This window comes from Lissotriton helveticus, chromosome 3_1 (assembly GCF_964261635.1).
Source record: "Lissotriton helveticus chromosome 3_1, aLisHel1.1, whole genome shotgun sequence".
NCBI lineage: Eukaryota > Metazoa > Chordata > Amphibia > Caudata > Salamandridae > Lissotriton > Lissotriton helveticus.
The window spans coordinates 83464106-83490337 of record NC_136061.1 but is presented as its reverse complement, the minus strand read 5'-3'; the positions used below and the strand labels follow the sequence as shown (position 1 = coordinate 83490337).

Sequence of the window (26232 nt, the reverse complement as noted above, 5' to 3'; positions counted from 1 at the left end):
CCTCAGTTGTTTGAACAATGTGTTGTTAAAGAGAAAGAAATTGTTGTGCAAACACCAATTAATCAGTTCGACAATAACTTTGTTGTGGGCATAGAATTCAATGGGTCTAGTAGCTAAAAAATGTTTGGTCGCTGATAAACCTTGTTTATGATTAATACTTGTATACAAGGATTCTATGTCTAAAGTTATAAGGCATAGATCATCAGACCATGTAACATCTTGTATTTTCATTAAAAAGTCCCCAGTGTCTTTAACAAAGCTCGGGAGAGATGTAACCAAATCCTGCAAAAAATGGTCGATGTACTGACCAATGTTCTCACTGGCACTATCAATGGCGGAGATGATGGGCCTGCCAGGCACCGGTGTTACCTGCTTATGTATCTTAGGAATCAGATACAAAACAGGTAACACTGGGTGTTCGTTGAATAGATATTTCATTTCATCATTGGAAATCAGGCCCTCTCTTCTCCATTGGGCTAGCATTTTCTGTAAAGCCTGTCTAGCATTTTCATATTCTTTACCTGTGGCTTTTTGATAACATTGTTCATTGCCTAGTTGTTTGTTAGCTTCTGCTATGTATTGTTTTTTGGGCCAGAGAACCAGGTTTCCCCCTTTATCGGATTTCTTTATCACGATATCATGATTATCGCCCAACTTTTTGATCAATTTGTCATATGCCAGTTGCCTGAAAAAAGAGCCCCGCTGGTGTTTATTCTTTTTAACATTCATATTCAGTTTTTTTAGGTCATTGATGACCATATCATGGTAGGTGTCAGTTGAATCTTTCGGCATTAAGGGAACAAACCTAGATTTATTTTTAAACGGACTCAAACCGCCCCTTTCTGTACATAGTCTATTTTCCGAAGTCTCTCTTGTGTAGAGAGATCTATGGGGTCCAAGGGCTCACTGTTGTTAGATTCTTCTTCTTCAAGGTCATGTATGGTTAGTATACCTGGGACATCCGAAGCACACAGGGACGAGGTTCCTTCACATGCATACATATTATCACCAGAAACATCACTTTGGTTTTTGTCTGCTTTTAATGCGAAGTATTTTTGAAGTTTAAGTTTGCGTATATAGCAAAATACATCGATTCTAGTTCGCGCATAGTTAAAATTTTCACCAGGACAAAAATTCAAACCTAGCGCCAGCAGTTGTTCCTCTGCTTTGGTAAGGACTACATTAGTCAGATTAATGATGCTATTATCTAATTGCATTTGTTTTTTCTCCAGAACGTTTTCTTTTTTGTGCCGATCTTTGAGCCTTTTGCGTTGTTGCTTTCTGCGTTTGTTTCTTTGCTTTCGTCTGGCCTCCTTTGTGTCCTTGGGCGTAACGTTTTGAGTCTTTCCTCTACTAAAAAATCCAGCTCCTCACTCATATTGAGAATTGGTCTTTTGTCGGAGATGGTCTCAGCAGATATACTCGGTGCCGCTCGCCGAGGAGAACCTGTGTGCTTCAAGGACTGGGAGCATTCTGTATCGTATTGCCAGCTAGGAGCCCCGTTGGAGATTAAAATCTGCGTGGGAGTTTGCAGGCGCCGGAGGACGGGACTGCGAGGCCCATCAGGCTGTGCGTGTCCCAACGAGCACACCTGTTGCCTCTTCCCGTGACTCCGCCCCCTATACCTGGTATTGCATTTAACCTGGGAGGACCACGCGTTAGCGGGACGCGTGTGCGGGACATATCCCGGGACAAAGCCCGGACTAAGGGCGGACCCTCTGAGACCCTCCGAGAACCGAGGAAACCGGACCGGGCGCACCCCCTTGTCCTACAGGTACTGGTTGTTTTTAACATTGCCCAATTCAGAACTCTTGCACTGCCATCCGTCTGTAAATGTCTACCGTGATTTTAGAGCAGCCCATGTCCGATAAAGCGGGAGTATTGTTGAATGGTACTTTAGACAAGTATTTCTCCAAGTCCTCCCCTGACACTGCAAGGGAAAACATCTTGGCGGAGAAGCGAGCGGATCGTCGCCGTTCTGTTGAAAGTATGAATAACGGGTCAATTCTTTTACAATCATCTCCCGCAATAGGGCTGATTGACATTGTCACCGAAACGACACCTAGCGAGCTGATTAATCTATTAGACACTCACCCCTTGGATCTAAACGTGGCTGTGCTTACACCCAATATGTCAACTAAGTTAGATGTGATCAGGCCAACCTCAACTTCCAAAGCAAATAGCGTATGTACGCCAAAAGATGACGCTTTGCCATTGGTAACAACATCCCGTAGCAGGGCTACAAAACAAATACCCCCGGAGAAAAGCTATGGCCCACCGCCTATCAAGAAACAGCGGAAAAGGAGGGACCCGCTACAACCCAAGTTGAGTTGTCGAGACTTTGGTAAAAAGGCAATCACTGCCACGAAGGCACCTCATACTCTTCGATTGGAATTAGAGGGGATCTCTACATTGCCTTCATTATCACCCCAGCCTAATCCACTGATAGATAATGAGGACAGTATGGACACTAGTGGGGTTGTGAATGTATCAATAGTGTCTAAGGGTTCTGTGACACTATTAGATATAGAGAGTTTGATTAAATCATACCCTGCGAGTATTATCGAGAGGCTGATGGAAGTGGAAAGTAGGCTGTGCAAGATTGAACATGCATTAGGTAGTAAGGATGCTGCAATTGATCCTGGTCGGAATAATGTAGGTCAAAAAAATCAGAATACTACTTCAAAAAACACATCGACCCCTGTGCATGTGCCTAAACACATCCCAAATCATACTATAATTCCCCCCACGATTGCACCTACTGTAAAATCCATGGGGAATACGGTAACAGCATTGGTCCATCATCATTCTCCTCCCAAGCCCCCTCAAATAAAAATTGTTGACCAACCAACTATAAGTGTCACAAATAAAATTATTGATAACAATAATTCTAATACACTCTTGAGAAAACCAGCGAGGGAGGTGGGAGAAAATAGACACACCTGGGGGAAACCTAGAAGGACTCCCTTGCCCGAACTTCCCCCAGAGGCCGTACCCTATGTGGTAATTTTAACAGGGGTGCCTGTGCTTGGTCATAACAAGCGGGAGGGTTTTGCCCAATTAAAAAATAAAATTATGCATTGGCTGAGTATTTACAGGCCAATTGCAAATCATATCAATGGGGAAATCACCCATGTCCGTCGTCTACAATGGCTAGGGGGCAAACCTAAAGACATCGAAGGAGATATAGTGGTCGTGAATTTTCGAGACCCCAATGCTGTACAATTCATTTTGAACTGGCAGATGGGTAGCTCTAATAATTCAATATTTCCCAAACCACTAACCTATTTCTATCCTAGGTCACTGGTGTTTCCATCTCAACACCACCCGCCCCAGTACTGCCCTCCACAGCGTATACAGCAATCACAGCTAAGCAACCACTTCAGTGTCCAGGACGCTGTGAGTAACCAACATGTTCTGCACCCCTCTTTATTCCAGAACGTAAACAACATGTATCAAGCACCGTACCCTGTGGAAATTCCAGATCCTAGGGCATGGAATTATGTAATGCCCAAAATATATAATCCCCGGAATGGAAGGATGGATCACCTAAAACCCTTCACCCCCCTAGAAACCTTTAATAGGTTTGACATCTTTAGCGGTCTAGATGATTGTGACTGATGCCATTTGTTCAGGGGGGATGAGGGAACAGATAAAATGCTTGTGGGTGATGTGGACACTACAGTCAAGCTTGATGTATCTGACAACAATGTGCTTCCCTGTTTGGGCAAAACTGTACTCCATGATATGAATGTTTCTGAAGATGTAAATGCTATGGAAGAACAGGTATTAGCCATGACCAGCTTGGGGAGTACTTTAATTGTCGATGTAGCGCCTTTGGTACCCCTACCTGTGTCTTTGACCAATCTTGACGAGATCTCTGGGGCTGCTGTTGAAAGGCCACCAAATCTCATTACGTCGATAAAAATGGTTTGTTGGAATATAGCTGGAGTTGTAAAAAATCTGAGGGATCCCGAGTGGACAAACTTTATAGAGTCCTTCGATTTTTGCTTCCTTCAGGAAACCTGGGCAGTTGAGGTGCCTCATAGGGTGGGTTATAAGACATATGGAATTGGTGCGATTCCCTCTAGAAGTGGAAGGGCATCGGGGGGACTTTTGATATGGGTGAAAATAAATTTAAAGGTAAAGATCGAGGTGATGCCCACTAATTCTGTAGATATATTGGCGTTAAAAGCTACAGTATCCAACGGGAAAAATGTATTCCTTGTAAACATTTATAATAGGCCCTTACCCTTATCTGGAGAATCGCCAACTATTGCAAAATTAGATTGCTTTTTGAGTAATCTGGATTCCAGGCATGATCTTGTTATTTTGGCCGGAGATTTAAATTGTAATTTTGAGCCAGTTCAGGGTCTTAGCGAAATTTTTGATGAAGAAGATCAAGTAAACAAAATCCCTACTTTAGAGAATGTCAAATCAGTTAAATGCTCAACTTTGGGTCTTCAATTGATGAGTCTATGTACGGAACACTCTCTTAGGGCTTGTAACGGAAGGTTACCATCTGACAGCTCTAAGAAACCAACATTCTCCAGAAACATTTATAAAAGTAATTTAGACTTTGTTATCGCTTCTATCCCTCTCTGGCCAAATCTCCCGGACTTTGAAGTACTGGAACGATTTGAAAGTGATCATTTTCCTTTAACTTTGACATTAGATGTCTCACTTTTTAATAATATGGTCGAACAAAGTATAATTGAGGAAGGGGCGAATACCAATCTTGAGATTCATATTAGTAACAATAGAAGATCTCTGAAATGGCCACTCATATTGGACCATAATGACATCCTCAGTGAAATGTATTCACTTCTGGCTGGGACGTTTGGGCCTTATTTGGCGTCAATGGCGAGGATGCAATAAGAACTGCATTCCTGCCAATACACCAAAAATTTTTCAATGAAATAAAACTATTAGTTACCAAGATGCCCAAAAAATCCCAACAGAAGATTCAGAATCTGTCCCACAGTAAACCTTGGTACGACAGATCCTGCAGAGAGTCAAAGAGGGAATTACTGATTGCAATTAAGGCTAAATCTCCTTTAGATGTAAAACAAGCGAGGAACAAGTATAAATTTGTTCAAAGGGCCGCAAAGATGGCATGGGAGGAAGACAAATGGGCCAATTTGCTGCAAGCAGCCAGGGCGCGTGAAAATGTCGCTTTCTGGAGGCTGGTGGCAAATGGGAACAAGGTGGGCAGGGTGGTCAAGGATGTTTTCCTAGATGAACAAACTTGGGTCACCCATTTTACGAATCTATATAAAAAATATGATGACCCAAATTTGGATATGTATGCAATAAACTATGAATCTCCGGTAGACCAACTGTCCTTTACTCTAGGCGAAACAGAGCTGGCAATAACCCAGATTAAATCAGGAAAAGCTCCAGGCTTGGACAAAATTCCTGGGGACCTATACAAGCATGACCTAGCTGTATGGGTACCTTATATTAACTTTCTGTGCAATGTATTTTCCGGCACTTTAGAATTTCCTGAGAGCTGGAAGGGAGCGGAAATTGTTTTAATTTTCAAAAAGGGAGATAGGATGGATCCTTGCAATTATCGGCCAATAAGTTTAATGGATATTTTACAAAAAATGTATTCACGCCATATTCTATTACGCGTGAACAATTGGCTAGATGAAAATGCAATATTGACTAAATTCCAAGCAGGATTTAGATCTAATATCAGCACAATAGATCAGATCTTTAGATTCTGCTGCCTCTATTGGAAGTATGTGGTGATTAAAAGGTGCCATTTATATGTTGCCTTTATCGATTTAAGGGCAGCATTTGACTTGGTGCCTCGCAATCTCCTATGGAAAACCTTGAGTGCAGCAGGTATGCCAAATAACCTTGTCACTCAGATTAAGGAGTTACATGCAGGGAATTTCGCGAGAATTAGATGGGGTCCAAATGGTGAATTAACCCAGAAGATACCCATCGAGCGTGGAGTCCGCCAGGGCTGCGTCCTGGCCCCCACGCTTTTCTCTCTTTATGTAAACGATATTCCCCAATTTTTGGAGAGATGTAAAAATGACTCTCCAAAACTGAATGGTGAGAAGGTGACATCGCTACTATTTGCTGATGATACCATTTTGATTTCTCAAACGAAAAATGGTCTGCAGATAATAATAGATACTTTTAATGAATACTGCAGCCAGAAGGGGCTGGAAATCAACGTGAAGAAGACAAAATATATGGCCCTAAATCCCATAAAACCTGACAGAGGTTGTCTTACACTAAACAGTGAAAAGCTGGAATCCGTCCCTCATTTTTCATACTTGGGGGTGACTCTGGATTCAAACTTTACCTGGAAAGCCCAAATGGATAAAAGTAAACTAATTTTTGCCCAAAATGCTAAACCCATTCTTAGGGAGCAAAGTCCAAGTACAAGTAAAGCAGCTTCCCCCGTGATGGAACTATTTAAGGCCAAGGTCCAATCAGCGGTCCTTTATGGGGCAGAAATATGGGGTCCTGGCTCAAAGGAAACGTTCAGTCTCTTAGATAATAACTTTATGCGAAGTTTGGCAAGGGTTCCGAGAGGCACTCCTTTAGTGCCCCTGGAACTTGACCTAAACTTCAAAAGAACTGATCATCAAGTTTTGATTCGACCCTTGATGCTGTGGGTCAGACTATGGCATGTCCCTGAACTTCAAGATTATAGAGACGGGCTAAAAGAAGTTATGATACTTGATAATCAGGTTGACATCCCATGGTTAAGGCATATCAAGATTTGGTTAAGTAATATAGGGCTGAAACACTTTTGGGAGAACCCTGAACAATTACCCGCAAACCCCAAATTAATATTAAAAAGGGCCTTTTGGAGCTTCATATTAAATAGGACTATAAGCAATAGAACTAGTGGGACCCTGGTTTCAAGGTTCCTAAACTTTAAGGATGAACCTTTGTATGAGACTTTTATGGATGAAATAGAGCCCCCACTAGCCAAAACTTTATTTTTAAAGTTTAGATATGGAAACTTACAAATAAAAACTACCTTGGCTCGTTGGGCTAAGAACCGTGCTGCAGGAACCCCGATAATGGATGTAAATTGCTCTATGTGTACCCACAACCAGATTGAAAACGAGCAACATATCCTCCTTTTCTGTCCTTGTTATACTCAGGCTAGAAAGAGATGGATCAAACCCATTTGCCTTCTTTTAGGCTTGAGGTCCAGTGCACAGGCTCTGAGAATCCTAACAACTAACACATCCCAACAAATAACATTTAGTGTTAGTAGATTCCTACTTTCCATATTCTACATAAGGAAAAAACTGGGGCATCGTTTGTAATGTAATTAATCTGCTTGGAATTGTTAGGATGCTCCTTATTTTGACCTATGAATGTAATGTTTCTGTTCCAACTAGCTCCCAAATTGTTCGTATTTTTTTTCCTTCCTTTTAAACTAACGTTTTTATTTATTGTAATGTTTTATCATAATGAAATGTAATGTAATATATGCATTGCTCTTTTATGGCACTCGTGCCGAAATAAAGATTTAATGATGATGATGATGATGATATACTCGAGATACTTGAGCCACTTGTCACAGATAAAGTATCTAAGTTAGAGGAGTCATCGTGAAGACTGGAAACTGACTCAACGCATTTAGCCAGATCGTATTTCCTCGAAAATGTGAAAATCTGACCGTTTTCGTAGTCCGCCAAGTCTCTGGCAAACTTATGGGCTTTTCTTGCTTTGATCTTCTCTTCGTGTTTTTTTAGCCTGTCAGTAATTGCTGCTTTAGTTTTGGTGATATAATCTGACGGTGGTAGCTATATATATATATATATATATGTGTGTGTGTATATATATATATATATATATATATATATATATATATATATGTGTGTGGATATATATATATATATATATATATATATATATATATATATATATATATATATATATATATATATATATATATATATATATATATATATATATATATATATATATATATATATCCACACAATCTCCGTTTCAACAGCACACTGCCATACGCCAAAAACGAAGTCCAGGCCACATCCCTTTGAAAAACGCTGTTTATAAGCAGCAACCTCCCCGAGCTCAAGTCTCCTTGTTCACCTATAATATATATATATATATAGAGAGAGATACATATTTGTGGGGCACATATATGATTGTGTTTCCGGGGTCCCGCGCATGGGTGGGAATATTCTAGTGCTTATGACTTTGATGAGGATACCCCTGGACGAGAACTAGGATTACAGGTAAGTAACTAATCCTTATGCGCAAGGATTCTACCATGAAGTGGTTGCCATTTAGAAGACCAAAAACGATGTAACATTTTATTGTAAAACCTTACCTCGCATGCATACCATGGAGCCATACACATAGGTGTGCACTATATAAATAATTGACAATAACATTTGTCCAGAGCTATGAATCGCAGGTGTTATGTGTAGTTTAAGAAAAAGTCCCTTGAGAGCTGTTCATATTAAAGATAATTTCTTATGAAGGCAAATGTTGGAGCCTCTCATTTAAAAAATAAACAAGTGTGTTAAGTCTTTCTTTAGGACATGGCATGTTCTTGAGCTGTACAATTATTTTGTGTTGTTCTTTTGATCATGTAGCCTTACGATTATGCATCCAATGTGGAAGGAACATGTAGGGACGGTGGTAATTGCATACTGTCAGCTTTTGGTACCTTATGGAGTAGTGGAGGTTTCATGTCTCACAAGGTATAGCAAAGAGTTTCTGGAATGCACCTTATAAGCAATTAACCATTGCCCCCCTCCCTCTGATTCACAGATAGTCCGGACGACCGATCAGAAGGGGTGCTCATCGAAAACCAGGTGGACGGCGCAACCGTGGGTGCTGGCAATGGAGGTGGCAGCACCGGCGGAGTCTCGATGAGCAAGCCGGGTAAACCTGGAATGAAACAGATCGCAGTCCACCAAGACAGAACACAAAATCACCAGAAACAAATGACCAGAATTCACAAACATCCACAACATGGAGATGACTCCAAGAAGCTGCGCCCGCCACCGAGCAGGGTGAGTACTAACTCTCAGTTGCAGGTCGTACATGTCCTTAAGATCCTTCAGTGGTGGCCCATGATATAGTCAGAGGTAAAGAGGTTATAATGTCTACCACAAATGCACTCCTGTTCTCAGTTTTATTAGTCCATGGGGAGGGAGTCGGCTTGGTTGACGCACAGTGAATGGTGGGTAGTAGTTTGCATGTACACATAGGGCCAGATGTACTACGGTTTTTGCATGCGCAAACAGGTTTGCGAACCCGTTTGCACATGCAAACCAATCTGGGTATGTACCATTCCAAAATAGCGAGTTGCAATTTATTTGCGACTCGCTATTTTGGAATTGCGAGTCGCTATTAGGAAGTGGCGTTCCCTTCCTAATAGCGAGTGCAACCCCTTGTGCAAATGTTTTGCGACCGCAATTGTGGCTGCAAAACACTGACGAATTACCACTCTCTTCAAGAGGGTGGTAATGGGGTCGCAAAAGGGAAGGGGTCCCTAATCGACCCCTTCCTCTTTGCAAAAGCAGGGGTAAATATTTTTTCAGAGGAGGCTACGGTCCCAGGGACCACTGCCTGCCCTTACAAACTGAAACGAAAACGTTTCATTTAAAACAAAATTTAAATGCATCCCGTTTTCCTTTTAGGAAAACGGGTTGCATTTAAAAAAAAAGTTGCTGTATTAAAAAGCAGTCCTAGAAAGGGTGGTCTGCTGAGCCCAGCAGACCACCATCCCTGCGCAAATTGCGAGAGGCTCATTAATATTAATGAGTTTCGCAATTTGCGACCCCATTGAGGATCGCAAAACAGTCTAATAACACTGTTGCACATGCAAAGTACGTTCCACTCAGGGTAACAAATGTACAAAAGAACAGTTGATGGACAGAATGCATAACAATGTCATAAATTCACTTCATACAAAGATATGGGCCTAAATACATCGTTTTCTGCTCCCCACGCCATTCCAGTTTGAACCCAGCCATATGCAAATCAGTCTTGACCCTGTGCCCAATCATCAATGGGAACAGTCCAGCCCGAACTACCAGACCATGTCCTCCCTGGACTGGAAACAAGCATCCTAGGACCGGTTTCGGGCTTTCAGCCCTCATCAGCCAGGGCAGCTTGACTCCAGTGGCATGGAGAGCATGGGTCCCACGTCTGGGCATACCCGTCCCACTCGGGTGACAAATGCAAAAGGAACAGTTGATGGACAGAATGCTCACTACACCACTGGACTTAAGCCAGCCTGGCTGATGAAGGGTGATGCCCTGAAACAGGTCCCGGGATGCATGTTTGCGGTCCAGGAAGGACCTGGCTTGGCAGTTCAGGCTGGGCTGTTCCCATGAGGAACAGAGTCAAGACTGATTTGCATATGCTGGGTCCAAACTGGTGTGGTGAGCAAAAGAATGCTGGATTAAACCCAGGTACTTGTGACAGGGGGTGAATGTTTGCACTGTCCAGCATTCCGTCCATCAAGTGTTTCTTTTGCATACCTACAATCCTCAAGCTCGACTCCCAGGTGTATGTGACCCTGGTAGAGGAGCCGGTATCAACCTGGAGGAAGAGAAGAGAGGAAAATCATGAAAAAACAGAATGCAAGAAGTGGAGAACATGTGAAAAAGGAGGTGCTGGGGCCAAAGAGAATTCTGAACATGCACTAGAGAAACCATCATGGATGGACACGCTGAGAGGAAGGGGAGCTGAGGTGACACCAAAGGAAGGAACCCTTCCAGCTGCATAGAGAAATAAAGAAGGAATCTGACTCCGGAGCCTGGGAGACACGGAGGAACAAGAGAGCCACAGCAGTGATTCAACTGATGCCCTTGACTGGTGGCTCCCTGAATACCCTGAGGGCCGTGAGGAGGATACCAAAGGCCATTGATGCTCCAAGGACAGAGCAAGGTAATTAACAGGAGGTAAAACGGATGGCAGGATTGCAAGTAAGAAAGAGAGAAAATAAAGAAAAGGATTAAGATAACATTAGAAGTGCTAATAAGCAGAGGAACAGCATCAGACGGAAAACATAAAGGAATGAATAGAGGAAGGAAAACCTTGAGGAAAGCATATAGGGAAAAGAAAGAAAGGCAGCATTGATTTTGGTGAGCAGGATCAAATGTAAGTAGGAAGCAGAGAAAGAAAATGAAAGCCGAAAAAGAGAGGACAAGGGGCCTTATTTAGAGTTTGGTGGCCGAGTACTCCATCACAATGTGGCCAATATCCTGTCTGCCTCATTGCAAGGTACAAGTGTGGTAGGATATAATCCACATGTTATAAGACGGACATCTTCTTCCTCTTTCTTTATGGTCACTTATTAGAAATATTGAAAAGCTGATTACAAATAATTTATTGCCGATTATTTATTGGTAAAAAGTCTGAAGTTCTCTTCTGTCCCTGCACACAGACATATACCAATGTTGGATGGGGATCTTTAAAAAAGGACACTGGAAGTTCCGTAGGTGACATTATTACTTTGCCTGTGTAGTACCGAAGGCAATACATATCTCCATCTGTGTTTGTTGAGCCCTGTCTTTATGAGCCAGTGGTGGGGGCATTTTCAAGGAAGTCACCAGGGCCTTCACAAGGCTGCCTTAAGGTCCAAATCCTTATATCTCCATGCACAAAGCACACTCTGAGGTTTAATGCATTGATGGCAAGAAATAGTTTGACTTTAGGCACAATTGGTTTCTTTAAGTTACAGAATCTCTTGGCAGTGGCCTGCACCAGTTCGCGTACCTATGGGTAGGTCTGAAAAGAACTATTTTTAGACATTGAACCTTTCTGCTCAAAAATAAGTTGGACTGCACACAGGCATGATAGCCTTGCTGTACGTAAACAAGTGGAGAAGCGGTGGACGTGGAGGATGGAAAAAGAGCCATGCCAGTCAAGACCTTTGTTGGCCAACCTTGTGCTGGCGAAGAGTGTGTCGTAGCAGAGACAGCAGACACCAATAAAGATGAAACACATTAATTGAAACAGAACATCAGAATTATAGTGGGCTTGAGCTCTTGTGATCCTTTTCATTTGTATGTTTTTTGCCAGCAGGCACAAATAAATATAGAAAAAATATGAATCCTGGATGAGACAGTATCCATTGTGACTGGTCAGAATGTCTCCATTACATTACCTATAAATGTTTATTCCGTGAATCCTAGAATCTTTATGCTTCAGGATTATTCCTCCGGTTACAACCAAGCAACAGTGATACGCTGAACTCATTCGTGTATTATCAGCAAGATAATTTCAGATTTTCACATGAATGAGGGATATATGTGTCTGGTCTTGTTTAATAAGCGATAGGGAAATCCAATGCGAATGTTTATAAGACTATCTTCTAAAGAATCCCTTACTATGGGATAGAAGTGCCCTCACCCACTATTCATGGAATACTTCATCATTGCCACACACACAATTAAGGGAAAGGAGGGGAACTCCTACTACAACCTCATCTAAATATACTTATCACACACAAAGAGAAGTAGGAGGTAAACAGGCAAAAATACTCTGTTAGAAAATTGCCCTCAACCACAAAGGTTTGTGGCATGCTTCATCACTGGCTTGCTAAACACACCTCTGCGCAAGCCAAGCATGAGGTGGAACAATAGGGTGGGGGAAACAATACAAACACATAGAAGAGTATTAATCAAAGCAAAAGTTAAAGTGCAGACAAAGTTGAAACTAACTCAACGTTCTCCTAATACCATTTTTATTTGTGAATTCCTAGGTTAGAGTTAAACAGGTTTCATTAAACCAGTGGTTGGTTGTGAATTGGTGAATTATGTACCAATAACCCCTCCACTCTGCAAAAATTGTTGACATGTTTCAGCCAGATTTAGTGTCTTCCCGGCTTTCATCAGGATCGAAGTTTGGGCCTGTGTATATATACGCAGGTTATATATTCACACTTAGGTAAAATTGAGTTTCACTGTGGTTCGTGCTCGAATAGGCAGGGTAGCGAGGACGATTCCCTGTAGTCACACATTCATCAAAGTAAGTCTATCACTGAGACTCTGTTCCTCCCTTCACAGCGTTGGGAGCGACCTATGGCGCTCCTACTTCTCTTTGTGTGTGATGGATACTTCATCATCGGGCAGCTTAGACACTCCCTGTGATGTCCTTAACATGGGTGAAGCAAAATCGTTTTGGGGTTTTGAATAATTTATGGTGGGCTCAAAGATTTTATACAAATATGTTTAAAACTGCCTTGGGGATGCACCATCAATTTTGATCCCTTATTCAAGGGTTCTTCAGACAGGATTAAAAGGTACCTCAATAGATGGTCACTGGGCTTGATCACCCTCCGATCTCTCAAATTCCAGTCAGCATGTTTTATTTATTTTTATTTATTTATTTAAAACTTGTAATGCGCAACAGCTACCCACAGTGGGTTTCCCAGCGCAAGGGATAGACTAAAGAAGAGAATGGACATTTACAACAGCATTATTGACAGCTAAAAACGGCCGGAAATCTATTGGAAAAGTAAAGTTTTTAATTTTTTCCGGAAACAAAGCAAATTAGTCTCGGATTTCAGGACAGTGGGTAGCGCATTCCAAGATTTGGGACCTAGGTGGGAAAAAGATCTTCCCCCCATCTTCACAAGTTTGAATCTTGGAATGACAAAGTCTCAGTTAGCCAAAGATCTTAATGTACGGCTAGGCCTATACGGTTGGACAAGGTTCTGAAGATACAGAGGGGCTGAGCCCTGCTTGATTTTAAAAAGGTAGCATAGGGCTTTAAACTTAATGCGGCTCGGGATCTTGAGCCAATGTAAAGCGCGGAGAGCCTGGGTGGCCGAAGATCTCCTAGGGATGTTACATAGAAGTCGAGCCGATGAATTCTGCACTACCTGCAATTTATTTATGGTCGCAGCATCGGCACCAAGGTAGAGGACGTTGCCATAGTCCAGGCGAGATGTTACAAGCGCCTGGACGACGGTTCTCCTAGTGACATATGGCAACATCCAAAGAATTTTCTGGAGCCATCTCAAGGTGGAAAAACAGATGGCAGCCACCTTGGTAGCCTGTTGTCTCATAGAGAGCTTGTCATCTATGAGGAATCCGAGGTTGCAAACCACGGGGACCGGTTGAGGAAGGGGACCCATGGCACCAGGCCAGTGTTGCGGGCCCCAGAGCTCTTTGTGTTTCCCCAAGATGACAATCTCGGTCTTGTCACCGTTTAGCTTGAGGAGATGCTTCTGCATCCACTCAGCCATGCGTGACAATCCAATTTTCAGATTAGATATACTGTTGCCTTCAGTGCTGGAGAGGGAGAAAACAATTTGTGTGTCATCGGCGTATGAAAAAATAGTCAGCCCAGCATCCTCTACGATGGAAGCTAGAGGTTTGATGTAAATATTAAATAATAACGGGCTGAGAATGGACCCCTGAGGGACGCCATACGCCGAAGGACGAATATCAGATGTGGCCTTCGTGGAGAAGACCTGGAAAGTGCGCTCACTTAGAAAGGAGGCAATCCAGGCCAATGCTGGACCATCTACTCCCAGGGACCGGAGAGAGTTCAATAAGATAGAATGAGACACGGTATCGAACGCCGCACTCAAATCCAACAGGATGAGGGCAGAAGTTTCCCCGCGATCGATACCGTGTCGTAACCTCTCCGTTACCCCGAGTAGCGCAGTCTCGGTGGAATAGTGCGCACGAAAGCCGGACTGGGACGGATGTAAAAAGTTCTGATTTTCTACAAGATGGGTAAGCTGAATGTTCACATGCCTCTCCAACACTTTAGATAGAACAGGCAACAGGGATATCGGTCTGAAGTTGGCGAGGTTGGACATATCAGCTCCGGCCTTTTTTAGGAGAGGGACCACCATAGCGTGCTTCCAATCCGGTAGCACGTGGGACTCATTTAATGAGGCATTCAAAAGTCTCATGAGAACTCGCCGAGTTTCAAGATCCAACAGCTTTAAGATCATTGCAGGTACCGGATCACGCGGTGAGCCGGATCTAACGCTGTTCAGGCACGAGGCAAATGAGGTGTCATCAAACAGTTAACCAAAACTTGTGGGGCTAGAGAACCTCTAGTTCCATCCCTCAGTTGGCACACACATTCACGATGTTCCTTTCGTGAAAGAAAACTACTTCCATTCAAAGTTCATTACACATCTTGTGCGTTTATTTAATGTTCATTAGCGTTCAATGTATTTCAATTATTTTCTTTTTCAAGTTCAAATAAATCCATTTATAAATCGGGCATGGTTATTCTCCACATATCCAATGCATTTCGAGCATTATTAGCATGCTCTTCATCAGGGAAATAGACTCTAGGAGCAATAATATATACAGATAGTTATTGACGGTAGTTAAATCAACCTTAAAAAACAATCAACCTTAAAAAACAATCATCTATACAGTGGTTTGCATTTTTTCATTGCAGTTTCAAAAGCATATATAAAGTTCTACAACCTGTTTAACTCGGTGGTACATTGCATGCGCAATGCGTGATTACATGCATTTGCTGTGTTCTAAAAAGATGAAAGAATAAAAAAATGCGTTGTAAACGCTGTAGTTTGCTTACATGCCCTTCGTGATGCATTCTCCTGTGAATCTGCAGGAAACGGGTGGAATGAAAAAAGGATGTGTCAGTGCCTGTGTTTAACGCGGTAATCCGCAAAATTCTTTCTTAATTTACACGGTGATTGACACTGACCTGTTTAGTAACGGGTAAAGGTTGTCCAAAGATACTTTCCAAAGGACGCCGGTGAAGCCGTAGCTTCCCGCCTTACTCCTATTCAAACCTTTGGATGTCACGTGGTTGGGTCTGTTAGATAGAACTAGACAACAGACTCAGGAATATTTGAGTTAAGGTCTGACTTATAAATAACTCGTATCTATATGTGATATATTAAGTGTTTTAACGTGAGGTCTAAAAGACAACGATAATCAAGAAATTCATATTTAAAATCAAAACGTGAAGAAAAAAGTAAGACTTAAAAATATAACAGTGGGAAGATCGTGGTATAGAACCAGGTACACTTGGAATGATATGGTGCTTGTTCAACTCTGTTCGCTACGGTGATGCTAAGGCTACAAGTAACTACCTAGGGGTACATGCTGGTACATAGTGTCAAGGTGAGGGTATGCCCAATAGCGACAAAATCAGTGCAAAGAGCAAATTACTTATAAATAACATGAAAATTCAATCCTTTTGTTGATCCCCATCGGGTTTTGCGTGGATAATTTATGGATCCAATAATTTTCACGTCTCAAGAGGAATTTGTTATTGTCTCTGCCTTCATATTTTTGAATTGTCTCAAGTACAATAAATTTCATTTGAGAAACATTGTGTTGTTTTTCCGTAAAATGCGCAGACAATGCTGATTTCATATTTTTAAGCCTGATGTTGGACTTATGTTCTGTGAGGCGTATCTTGATTCGACGCTCAGTTTTGCCCACGTACATTTTTCCACAAGGGCACTTTATACCATATATTAGATTGTTGGTGTCACATGTTGCGTTTACTCTGAGCTTAATGGGATTACCCTGAGTTGGATGGTTCACAATGTTGCCCTTGATAACGTTGTTGCAGTGTCCGCAATTTAAGCAGGGCTTTGTCCCTGCATACATTATGTTTTCTTTTGGTTTGTTTTGTAACATTTCGCCCAAGTTTTTCGCTCTGGTGTATGCAAAAAGTGGTGGTTGACTGAAAGCATTTCTGAAATCTGGTTCAAGATTGAGGATTGACCAATGTTTCAATATGCTCTGCTTGAAATGTTTGCTGGTAGTAGAATATTTAGAAACCACTACTATCCGTGGTTGTTCAGGTTTGATTGTTGGTGTTAACAGTTTCGATCTATCTGTATTCTCAATTCTCTTTCTAGTGTCTTGTATCAAAGTTGTCGGATAGCCTCTCTGGTGGAATTTGTTGGACATTTCGTCGAGTCTGGTTTCCAGTGTGTTTTCATCTAATGCGATTCTCTTTACTCTTGCCATCTGGGAATATGGTAAATTGCGTATTAGGTTTGGTTCATGGAAGCTGGAATGTAGCAACATGTTATTTCTGTCTGTAGGTTTCACGTACAGGTCAGTAATGAATCCCTTTGGTGTTACCGTTATTTTGACATCTAGAAAATTAACCGATGTGTCAGAGATGTCCCATGTGAGTTGGATTCTTTGGTCGATAGTATTAAATGCTGTGAGCGCCGCGTTCAGTTTTTCTTCTGTGTCTGTCCATATGATGAAAAAATCATCTATGTAGCGTAGTATTAGTCTCAAATGATCTGTCCATTCTGTGTTCTTCAAGATATGTTGGGTTTCATACCAGTGCATGAAGGTGTTGGCATACACAGGTGCAGCCGAATTGCCCATTGCCATCCCGGTGAGTTGTTGATACCACTCCTCGTTCACTTTGAAGTAGCTATGATAGAGGGTAAAGTACATGAGCTCCATGAGAAATAGTTGGAAATCTTGGTCTAGGTTCGTGTTTAGTAAGGCTGACTCCATAGCTTCAATCCCCATGTCATGGGGTATGCTTGTATATAAACTGCATACATCTGCCGTGCATAAAATCACTTTCTCTGTTTGGATGACTGGGATTTGTTGTAGTTTCAGCAGAAATTGCGATGTGTCCTTGATGTACGTGGGAGTAGCTTGTACCGATGATTGCAAATATCTGTCAATAAGTTGTCCTATGGGTTGATGTATACTACCTCTGGTGGACACTATTGGCCTCATAGGGGGGTCTCTCAAGTTCTTGTGGATTTTGGGTACCATTCTCAGGCTTGGACTTCTTGGGTTGGCGGTTAGTAAAAAGTTTTTGGTCCTTTCAGTTATGGTCCCCTGTTGGTGTGCTCTGTCAATGATGTGTTTCAACACCTTCGAATATTCTTGTGTAGGATTGGATTCCAATTTAAGGTAAGTTGTCTGATCACTGACATGTTCCATCACCTTGTTCTTGTACATCTGTGTGTTCATAATGACGATTGCTCCCCCTTTATCCGCTTTGGTGAGAGTTATGAGGTCATTTTCTGCTATTTTGCGCAATGTGCTTAAGTCTTTTTGTGTGATGTTTCTAGTTTTGGGTTTCTGGTGTTTGATTTTTTTGAGATCCTGTTTTACTAGGTTCTCGAAGAGATCTAGTGTCTTGTGGCTTGTTGGCGCTTGGAATGTGCTTACTGGACGTAATCCCAATAGTTGGTCCTTTCTTTCTTGTGGTTGTTCCGGTATTACGTTGTCGAAAAAGTGTCTGAGTTTGAGTTTCCTCATGAGTTTAAAAAAACTCACTTCATGTTCAAGGTGATCCGTAGAAGTCGTGGGTACGAACGAGGTGCCCTTCTCTAGTAGGTTTAATTCATAGTTACTGAACTGCTGATCACTAATGTTAATCACAAGATGTTCTGTGATTAATTCTTCTTGGATTTCTTTTCTTTCTCTTTGGTTATCGTTGTTGTACTTCTGGTGTTCGGGGGATCTCTTTCTTTTTCCTTTTCTTTGCCCTCTCCTGGGTCTCCTTTTTGTGCTTGTCCCTGGTCTAAAAAAGGACTCTTGTCTCGTGTTCGACTAGTGGTCGGTTCCTCAGTGGAAGGTTGTTCTCGTGATGTTTTCATGGGTTGTCCTTTGCGGCCTCTTTGGCTAGGGTCACTGTCCGTGGAGGAAGTGTCCGTGTTTGAGTTATAAGGACGGTTTCTTCGTTTCTGTACATAGATATCAGCCCATGTGTAGACCTCGTCTAGTCGGTAATCCAAGGTATCCCGCTTGAATTTACGAATTTTTCTTTCGTTGATTTCCCTGGTGTGTCTGTCAATTTGGGTTTTCATGTCTTCTAATGTAGTCTTAAGTTCCTCTTCTGTCATCATTTTAGCCCGCTCAGTGGAAGTTTCTTGAATTTCCGCGGTGATTTCCTCTAGAATAACAGATAATTCTTGGATGATTAAAAGAATTAAATCTAACGAGCACTTGTTCAGAATCTCATACCACCGCTCCTGGAATTTTTTTGAGTGTTTGCATAGGGAGGGTTTGAGAGCTATCCTGAGCCCCCGGGGTATGCGTTGGTTCCTATGGTACTTGATGAGGGTGCTGGCGTGAAGTTGTTGATTTGTTTTCCTCTTGGTTAAATATATTAGTTGCTTTATGTTTTGCTCTTTAGACCTACTTGACGTTTCTTGCGCAATTTCCTCCCTGATCAATGAGTATATTTGTTCCACGTCTTTTTCCTCAAATGCAAAGGTGGAGGCTTTGGCCTCTGTGCTTTTGGATATTTCTTCATAATTGTTCATGGTGCGTCTTTATTGATAATGCTTTTTCGAAGTTATGATGCGTGCTATCCTTCCAGGTGGACGCTAGGTGGGTAAATAATATAGTTCTATTTGGATAGATGCACTGCTATTTAGTTTAGTCAACTGGTAATCTGTGGTATACACTTTGGTGGTGCACAACAAGGAGGCGTCGAGTGTCCTACGACGTCGTAACTATAACCAAAACTTGTGGGGCTAGAGAACCTCTAGTTCCATCCCTCAGTTGGCACACACATTCACGATGTTCCTTTCGTGAAAGAAAACTACTTCCATTCAAAGTTCATTACACATCTTGTGCGTTTATTTAATGTTCATTAGCGTTCAATGTATTTCAATTATTTTCTTTTTCAAGTTCAAATAAATCCATTTATAAATCGGGCATGGTTATTCTCCACATATCCAATGCATTTCGAGCATTATTAGCATGCTCTTCATCAGGGAAATAGACTCTAGGAGCAATAATATATACAGATAGTTATTGACGGTAGTTAAATCAACCTTAAAAAACAATCAACCTTAAAAAACAATCATCTATACAGTGGTTTGCATTTTTTCATTGCAGTTTCAAAAGCATATATAAAGTTCTACAACCTGTTTAACTCGGTGGTACATTGCATGTGCAATGCGTGATTACATGCATTTGCTGTGTTCTAAAAAGATGAAAGAATAAAAAAATGCGTTGTAAACGCTGTAGTTTGCTTACATGCCCTTCGTGATGCATTCTCCTGTGAATCTGCAGGAAACGGGTGGAATGAAAAAAGGATGTGTCAGTGCCTGTGTTTAACGCGGTAATCCGCAAAATTCTTTCTTAATTTACACGGTGATTGACACTGACCTGTTTAGTAACGGGTAAAGGTTGTCCAAAGATACTTTCCAAAGGACGCCGGTGAAGCCGTAGCTTCCCGCCTTACTCTTATTCAAACCTTTGGATGTCACGTGGTTGGGTCTGTTAGATAGAACTAGACAACAGACTCAGGAATATTTGAGTTAAGGTCTGACTTATAAATAACTCGTATCTATATGTGATATATTAAGTGTTTTAACGTGAGGTCTAAAAGACAACGATAATCAAGAAATTCATATTTAAAATCAAAACGTGAAGAAAAAAGTAAGACTTAAAAATATAACAGTGGGAAGATCGTGGTATAGAACCAGGTACACTTGGAATGATATGGTGCTTGTTCAACTCTGTTCGCTACGGTGATGCTAAGGCTACAAGTAACTACCTAGGGGTACATGCTGGTACATAGTGTCAAGGTGAGGGTATGCCCAATAGCGACAAAATCAGTGCAAAGAGCAAATTACTTATAAATAACATGAAAATTCAATCCTTTCGTTGATCCCCATCGGGTTTTGCGTGGATAATTTATGGATCCAATAATTTTCACGTCTCAAGAGGAATTTGTTATTGTCTCTGCCTTCATATTTTTGAATTGTCTCAAGTACAATAAATTTCATTTGAGAAACATTGTGTTGTTTTTCCGTAAAATGCGCAGACAATGCTGATTTCATATTTTTAAGCCTGATGTTGGACTTATGTTCTGTGAGGCGTATCTTGATTCGACGCTCAGTTTTGCCCACGTACATTTTTCCACAAGGGCACTTTATACCATATATTAGATTGTTGGTGTCACATGTTGCGTTTACTCTGAGCTTAATGGGATTACCCTGAGTTGGATGGTTCACAATGTTGCCCTTGATAACGTTGTTGCAGTGTCCGCAATTTAAGCAGGGCTTTGTCCCTGCATACATTATGTTTTCTTTTGGTTTGTTTTGTAACATTTCGCCCAAGTTTTTCGCTCTGGTGTATGCAAAAAGTGGTGGTTGACTGAAAGCATTTCTGAAATCTGGTTCAAGATTGAGGATTGACCAATGTTTCAATATGCTCTGCTTGAAATGTTTGCTGGTAGTAGAATATTTAGAAACCACTACTATCCGTGGTTGTTCAGGTTTGATTGTTGGTGTTAACAGTTTCGATCTATCTGTATTCTCAATTCTCTTTCTAGTGTCTTGTATCAAAGTTGTCGGATAGCCTCTCTGGTGGAATTTGTTGGACATTTCGTCGAGTCTGGTTTCCAGTGTGTTTTCATCTAATGCGATTCTCTTTACTCTTGCCATCTGGGAATATGGTAAATTGCGTATTAGGTTTGGTTCATGGAAGCTGGAATGTAGCAACATGTTATTTCTGTCTGTAGGTTTCACGTACAGGTCAGTAATGAATCCCTTTGGTGTTACCGTTATTTTGACATCTAGAAAATTAACCGATGTGTCAGAGATGTCCCATGTGAGTTGGATTCTTTGGTCGATAGTATTAAATGCTGTGAGCGCCGCGTTCAGTTTTTCTTCTGTGTCTGTCCATATGATGAAAAAATCATCTATGTAGCGTAGTATTAGTCTCAAATGATCTGTCCATTCTGTGTTCTTCAAGATATGTTGGGTTTCATACCAGTGCATGAAGGTGTTGGCATACACAGGTGCAGCCGAATTGCCCATTGCCATCCCGGTGAGTTGTTGATACCACTCCTCGTTCACTTTGAAGTAGCTATGATAGAGGGTAAAGTACATGAGCTCCATGAGAAATAGTTGGAAATCTTGGTCTAGGTTCGTGTTTAGTAAGGCTGACTCCATAGCTTCAATCCCCATGTCATGGGGTATGCTTGTATATAAACTGCATACATCTGCCGTGCATAAAATCACTTTCTCTGTTTGGATGACTGGGATTTGTTGTAGTTTCAGCAGAAATTGCGATGTGTCCTTGATGTACGTGGGAGTAGCTTGTACCGATGATTGCAAATATCTGTCAATAAGTTGTCCTATGGGTTGATGTATACTACCTCTGGTGGACACTATTGGCCTCATAGGGGGGTCTCTCAAGTTCTTGTGGATTTTGGGTACCATTCTCAGGCTTGGACTTCTTGGGTTGGCGGTTAGTAAAATGTTTTTGGTCCTTTCAGTTATGGTCCCCTGTTGGTGTGCTCTGTCAATGATGTGTTTCAACACCTTCAAATATTCTTGTGTAGGATTGGATTCCAATTTAAGGTAAGTTGTCTGATCACTGACATGTTCCATCACCTTGTTCTTGTACATCTGTGTGTTCATAATGACGATTGCTCCCCCTTTATCCGCTTTGGTGAGAGTTATGAGGTCATTTTCTGCTATTTTGCGCAATGTGCTTAAGTCTTTTTGTGTGATGTTTCTAGTTTTGGGTTTCTGGTGTTTGATTTTTTTGAGATCCTGTTTTACTAGGTTCTCGAAGAGATCTAGTGTCTTGTGGCTTGTTGGCGCTTGGAATGTGCTTACTGGACGTAATCCCAATAGTTGGTCCTTTCTTTCTTGTGGTTGTTCCGGTATTACGTTGTCGAAAAAGTGTCTGAGTTTGAGTTTCCTCATGAGTTTAAAAAAACTCACTTCATGTTCAAGGTGATCCGTAGAAGTCGTGGGTACGAACGAGGTGCCCTTCTCTAGTAGGTTTAATTCATAGTTACTGAACTGCTGATCACTAATGTTAATCACAAGATGTTCTGTGATTAATTCTTCTTGGATTTCTTTTCTTTCTCTTTGGTTATCGTTGTTGTACTTCTGGTGTTCGGGGGATCTCTTTCTTTTTCCTTTTCTTTGCCCTCTCCTGGGTCTCCTTTTTGTGCTTGTCCCTGGTCTAAAAAAGGACTCTTGTCTCGTGTTCGACTAGTGGTCGGTTCCTCAGTGGAAGGTTGTTCTCGTGATGTTTTCATGGGTTGTCCTTTGCGGCCTCTTTGGCTAGGGTCACTGTCCGTGGAGGAAGTGTCCGTGTTTGAGTTATAAGGACGGTTTCTTCGTTTCTGTACATAGATATCAGCCCATGTGTAGACCTCGTCTAGTCGGTAATCCAAGGTATCCCGCTTGAATTTACGAATTTTTCTTTCGTTGATTTCCCTGGTGTGTCTGTCAATTTGGGTTTTCATGTCTTCTAATGTAGTCTTAAGTTCCTCTTCTGTCATCATTTTAGCCAGCTCAGTGGAAGTTTCTTGAATTTCCGCGGTGATTTCCTCTAGAATAACAGATAATTCTTGGATGATTAAAAGAATTAAATCTAACGAGCACTTGTTCAGAATCTCATACCACCGCTCCTGGAATTTTTTTGAGTGTTTGCATAGGGAGGGTTTGAGAGCTATCCTCTCATCAAACAGTTGCCAGTGAGTTACCGCTGCCTTTGGATACAAGGGTTCTTTCACGACGGTTGGACCCGGTAGATGTTCACTATCTGTCATGGGAGCACTCATGGATTTTGGTTAATCATCATACGTTACTTAGGGTTGATAGCCTTTATCAGGTCTATATGTTGCTGATGTCTGAGTCACTGTTAATGTCAGTCGTTCAGAGAAGGCAGAGTGATGATTCATACACCATGCATGTACCTTACTCCTATTGTGAGTATACTGACGAAAGGAGTTTTCCCCTGTGAAAATAGAAACAGTGTTAATCAAATACACCAGTTTCTTTGTTGGACAATAGGTTCTTACTCGTCACATCCACACAAATGTTGGCCAGTCTACATAAATCTGGGTAACATAACTGTTGAAATGATCTCTAATTTATTTGTGTGCTCTCACGAAATACCTCATGTTTTGTGTGCAGTGCATCATGATTTGTTGGGTATTCGCATTTCACAAAATAACGTTTTCTAACCAATTGTGAGACTACAATGAATGTAAACTGGCCAACATTCCTGTGAATGTGACGAGTAAGAACCCATCTTCTAACAAAGTAACTGGTGTATTTGACGAATATTGCTTTTATTTTCACAGGGAAAAATTCCATTCGTCAATATACTTACACTAGGAGTAAGGTACTTCCATGCTGTACGAATCATCACTGCCTTTTTCTAATAACGACTGACAAATAGTGGGTGAGAAAAGCAAAAATGATGATGGATGGAACAATGGAAACATTCAAATCCAGTCATGGGAACAATCCAGTCCGAACTGCCAGGCCACGTCCTCCCTGGATTGGAAACAAGTATCCTGGGACTGGTTTTGGGGTATCACCCGTCATCAGCCAGGCTAGCTTGAATTCAGTGCCATAGAGACCATGGGACCCAAGTCTGGGCACACCCTTCCCACTTACGGCGAGTAGAGCAAAAAGAATAGTTGATGGGCAGAATGAGGAACATTGCAAACATTTAACCCATCACAGAACGGGGTTAAATCCATTGTCTTTTTGCCCACCATGCCACCCCAGTTTGCTGTGTTTGCCCTAAGTGGCTAAGGGGATGCCCAGACGTGGGGGCCTTGCTTGCTGTGAGACTGGATTCCAGCTTGCCTGGATGAGGAGGGGTGATACCCCAAAACCGTCTAGTACCAAACTGGGCTGGCATGGTGAGCAAAAGTATGATGAATTTAACATCACTTGACTGGGGGTGAGAGTTTGAAAAGTTTCAGCACTCTGTCCATCTTCTTGTTGTGTTGGCTATAATAGTGGATGAGGGCACTTCCATTCCATGATAAGGGATCCCTTACAAGATAGTCTTGTTAGCTTTTATGTTGGATTTCGCATTCATCAACCTTCAGGTGTGTGATCATGAAGTGAGCAAGAAAGGTTGGTGGATACATACCTCTTTTTAGTGTGAATTCTTGTTTAATCGGCCTCCTCCTAAGGAAATATTACAAACTCTAGATGTGATGCAAGATCCCACAATAATTTGAAAGGCAAAATGAGGAACATTGCAAACATTTAACCCATCAAAGAACGGGGTTAAATCCATTGTCTTTTTGCCCACCATGCCACCCCAGTTTGCTGTGTTTGCCCTAAGTGGCTAAGGGGATGCCCAGACGTGGGGGCCTTGCTTGCTGTGCCACTGGATTCCAGCTTGCCTGGATGAGGAGGGGTGATACCCCAAAACCGTCTAGTACCAAACTGGGCTGGCATGGTGAGCAAAAGTATGATGCATTTAACATCACTTGACTGGGGGTGAGAGTTTGAAAAGTTTCAGCACTCTGTCCATCTTCTTGTTGTGTTCGCTATAATAGTGGATGAGGGCACTTCCATTCCATGATAAGGGATCCCTTACAAGATAGTCTTGTTAGCTTTTATGTTGGATTTCGCTTTCATCAACCTTCAGGTGTGTGATCATGAAGTGAGCGAGAAAGGTTGGTGGATACATACCTCTTTTTAGTGTGAATTCTTGTTTAATCGGCCTCCTCCTAAGGAAATATTACAAACTCTAGATGTGATGCAAGATCCCACATTAATTTCGTCAGGGTGTTTTGCTCTACTTTTTAGTTTTAATGACAATTGATGATCTGATAGGAGTGGTTTCAGGCCTAGAAACCTTCCCTCCTGAGCAAGGACCGCTAGTGTTTTCTTCTGAGATATGTATGGCGCTCATTTGGACCACTATGTGTGTATTCTGGAAAAGATAGACAGAGGCCAAGTTCCATCAGCCAGTTTAGGTAATCCAGCCACCTCAAAGAGGTGTATATAATAGACACAGGACAAATGGGATTATCAGCAGAATTGCAATTTTAATTTCAATAACCTTCTTGGACATGCTTACTGGATCGATGAATCCTGAAGAAAGTATTCAGATCCTGCACTCAAGGCTTATTTATACAACGGAGGCGCCTGATCCATTTATTCATCCACCGAGGGACCAGTTTGAGACATTCCTAATGGTCTAATTAATGAACTCTTTCAAATTCCTCACTGTTCTGACAGCACGTGCCAGGAGACATCCATCCTGTGCCCCAGCAAGATCCATGGTGTGTCCAACAGAAATGTTTATGCGGCCAGCTTAGAGATATTCATTGGCATGAGCCATGCATTTTATATAATCCCACCAGAAATATGTTGTTTTGGCTGGGGACACTGGAAGTGTACCAGAAACAGCATTGTTGCACAGCACAGACTGCATGGAGCAGACGCCTCGCCCCACTGCAGAAATAATCCTTAAGTGACTACAAACTACAGATGATAATGCCATCAAAGGGTAT

The 26232-nt window shown here is 41.8% G+C and overlaps 1 protein-coding gene across 3 annotated transcripts in view; it reads left to right on the top strand.

The window, feature by feature from the left end:
* The window catches only part of IGFBP2 (insulin like growth factor binding protein 2), a 487588-nt gene that overhangs the window by 417270 nt on the left and 44086 nt on the right, over positions 1 to 26232 (top strand). For all 3 annotated transcript variants that reach the window (XM_078679267.1, XM_078679266.1, XM_078679265.1), the window contains exon 2: positions 8791 to 9035. In XM_078679267.1, coding sequence (XP_078535393.1) covers positions 8791 to 9035 — 245 coding nt within the window. The remainder of the gene's footprint in view (positions 1 to 8790; positions 9036 to 26232) is intronic.